The sequence below is a fragment of the Lipotes vexillifer genome, unplaced genomic scaffold (assembly GCF_000442215.2).
Source record: "Lipotes vexillifer unplaced genomic scaffold, Lipotes_vexillifer_v1.1 scaffold172, whole genome shotgun sequence".
Taxonomy (NCBI): Eukaryota; Metazoa; Chordata; class Mammalia; order Artiodactyla; family Lipotidae; genus Lipotes; species Lipotes vexillifer.
The window spans coordinates 1,719,536-1,722,815 of record NW_006776799.1 but is presented as its reverse complement, the minus strand read 5'-3'; the positions used below and the strand labels follow the sequence as shown (position 1 = coordinate 1,722,815).

At 40.1% G+C, this 3,280-nt stretch overlaps 1 protein-coding gene across 1 annotated transcript in view; it reads right to left on the bottom strand.

Annotated features, from left to right (window-relative positions):
- Window positions 1–206: 206 nt before the first annotated feature.
- ASB4 (ankyrin repeat and SOCS box containing 4) overlaps window positions 207–3,280 on the bottom strand; it is a 66,598-nt gene continuing 63,524 nt past the window's right edge. Inside the window, 2 exon segments of the mRNA XM_007450658.1 lie at window positions 207–395; window positions 1,317–1,430. Of these exon segments, the coding sequence (XP_007450720.1) occupies window positions 207–395; window positions 1,317–1,430 (303 nt within the window).

Sequence of the window (3,280 nt, the reverse complement as noted above, 5' to 3'; positions counted from 1 at the left end):
TCTTGTTTTTGAGACTACCTTAACTTTACCTCTTGTTTATTTCCCCTCACTGTGATACTCTAGGATTAATGACATAGTGTTTGTAAAGTGTTTTTAAATCCCTGAAGTGTTATAATCAACCCAAGTACCATTTTATTTATGCAAACTGTGTCTACTCAGCGAGTCCACTTAAACATCTAGGATTGGGATCTTCTGTCTCATAAGGCTTAATAAATGATTCCCTCTGGCTCTAAAAGCAAGTACTTTTTCAATGACAATGGGAGGGAAAGCAAAGGAATTACTCTGTGACATCTGCTGTGTAATGTTCTTCGAATGGCACATCTTGATAAATGCATGAGAGTCCTTGGAGAGTTACTGCACACAGTGAAGAGAGAGTGGTAAAAATCCCAGTGTCTCTGAAAAGGAAGGCAAGACATGTTAAAGTCAGAAAAGCCTCAGAGTTTACATCAATAGAAAACAATAGTGATGTGTTTAGTCCCTACTTTATACATAATGGCAGCTTTCCACAGTCTCTGATGGGGAGGCAAAATTAAACATGAATAATGAAGCTAAGGCAGGTTAAGTAACTTTTTAAAGCTAAGATAGCTAATAAGTAGCAGAATAAGATTGCACCTAAACCATTAGCCTCTAGGCCGAGTGAGCTTTGTACTCTGTGCCCAACATCTCTCCTGTGCTGGGGACACCCTGTGACAGCTAAAACCAAGAACATGAGGCTAGGTGGAAGGGCTGGTTCACAAAGGCAGCAAAGTCCACGTGCAGCATGAGGACTCAGCTTTGCCAATGGCTTTCTGCATGACTCATCACAGAGTTGTTAATACTCTGTTACCTGCCTATTACAGACTTCAGGTTATTTAAAAGTGAATGAAATAATCTATATAATTAATTAATCTATATAATTATTAATATTAATCTATATAAATAATAAAGCAATTTTTTAAAGTGACATAATCTACACAAAACAATTTAATCTTCTGATAAAAATGCTATATGAACAATCCCAAATATTCTTCTTCTTATTATTAAATTCATCTAAATTGATGGGAAGAAAGTAAAACTGTCACCTTTACATAACTGTTCAACTTGCCCTTAGATGAAGAAACTCCCAAGATGCTCCTAAGCACTACCTACTTATTTATTTATTTATTTATTCTCACACCTGCATTTTATAACCCTTTGTCTTGTTGTATTTGAGTAGCATCCTCAAATTCTTAAAAGCATTCTCAAAACCCATTTTTTGAATTAGAATTTCCTGCACTTCCATTGCAGTATGGAAGTACTTTAGAGCAAAACCCACAGGAAGTGAATTGATGCTTTACCTCCAAGTCATCATCAGGGATAGCTCTTTTCCACTTTACGTTCCACCTGATATGTTCATAGGCATTGACGACAACTTCGATTGCTTTGGGACAAGAATGGCAAGCCTGTATCACCTGCAGAGACACCATAGAGTTTCATCTGTTCAATGCACATATATGATTCATCTTTTCCACGCACAGAGACATCAAGACTTCATGGACCGATAAGCCTCAAAATGCTTTTGAGAAGTCTCATGCCTTTGAGTATTCAAACACACTGTCAGCCCCCATGGTGGATGGGAGGATTAATAACATAAGACTAATTTCCTTCATCATCCAGGAGCAAGTGAAAAAGCGGTGCTAACAAAGAGGGTGGGGGCCTGATGAAATGCATCCCCTGCTCGTAAAAGCAATTTTGAGAGAGGCTGATCTCAAAATACACTTCCAGCTGTCTGGGAAGTTCTCGTAGTTCTACAGAAAATTTTATTAGCAAAACGATGAATGTTAGTAATCCAAGAACTCAAGCCTACTGGTGACTATGAGGTAAAACAAACTATAGAGTAACATGAAAGTTAACCAAAGCTGTCTTCCCAGGGCAGTGCCTGAAGAGGTCTAATGTCACGTACCAAATCACCCTCACTGGTATTTTAACCTTCATCAGCAATAAAAGATCACATGAAGATTAGTTATTTCATTAGCACACTCTGTTCAACAGTTCATTGACCAACCAAATAAAACTGGAAAGCCGAGCCGAGGTGGCCAGCTTTTCCATCAGGAGGCAGAAAGATTTAGCTTTAGGTTTTAGACCAAAATGGATATTTAGCCAACCTTTGATGTTACCATGAAATTTGGACATATCTGATCAATCAATCATGCAGCCTTTATTAAGTGACAATGGAGGAATATATGAGACATACCCCAAAGTAAAACACACTGTTTTCTGGTGAGAGGCTTACTATAAGAATGAGAAGCAAAAACACGTAAATGAAACAAGAGAAGATCAGTGGAGATGTATGGTTGGTTCACATACATAAGTGTTAGATTATAGGGTTTGAAAAAGAGGAATTATAGAAATTCCAAGAGAGAGAGCTGAGTGAGTTGCGCTAACCAGGAATGATTTCTTGGAGATGAGTTCAACTGTAGATCCTAAATGGTAGAAAGGTGCGTGCGTGTGTGTGTGTGTGTGTGTGTGTGTGTTGTGTGCCTGCCTGCATACACTTACAGTCCTGTCTACACGTGCAGCATCAGCAAATGTAACAGTTGTGTTGAAAGAGAGGTACTTCAAAGGGTAAAACAAAAACACAGCTTCATTATCGCTTTCTCCTGCTCACACAAACCCACTGCCTGGAACCCTTCTCCACTCCTGGATTATGTTTATTGCTTATTGCCTGTCTTCTCCCATGAGAATGTCATCTTTTTTTTTGCAGTACACGGGCCTCTCACTGTTGTGGCCTCTCCCGTTGCGGAGCACAAGCTCCGGACGCGCAGGGTCAGCGGCCATGGCTCACGGGCCCAGCCGCTCCGCGGCATGTGGGATCTTCCCGGACCGGGGCACGAACCCGTGTGCCCTGCATCGGCAGGCAGACTCTCAACCACTGCGCCACCAGGGAAGCCCTCTACTTAATTTTTAATAATAAAAAGTACTCCGGTCACTCTAGATAGGAGAAAAATGTCATCTCAGTAATAAAAATGTCCATTTTAGTTGAATAATTGAAACTCCAAATTTTATTTAAAAGTTTCTCCTCTCCCATAGCCTAGGCTTGTTTCAAGCTGCAGTTGGAAAGGAGGTATTTGTGGGTGTGGTATAATAAGAAATACATGTTTGGTCTTTGCCTCTGGTTCTTGACAAAGAGCTCCTTTCCACTATTTCAATTATGTTAATGAAGTGAGTCTTAATGGGGCTCCTAGAAAGCTTCAATAGGTGGACTGGTTACTGGAAAGACCAATCCTTCATTAGAGGATTGGAACTTTTACACCTTGCCTCC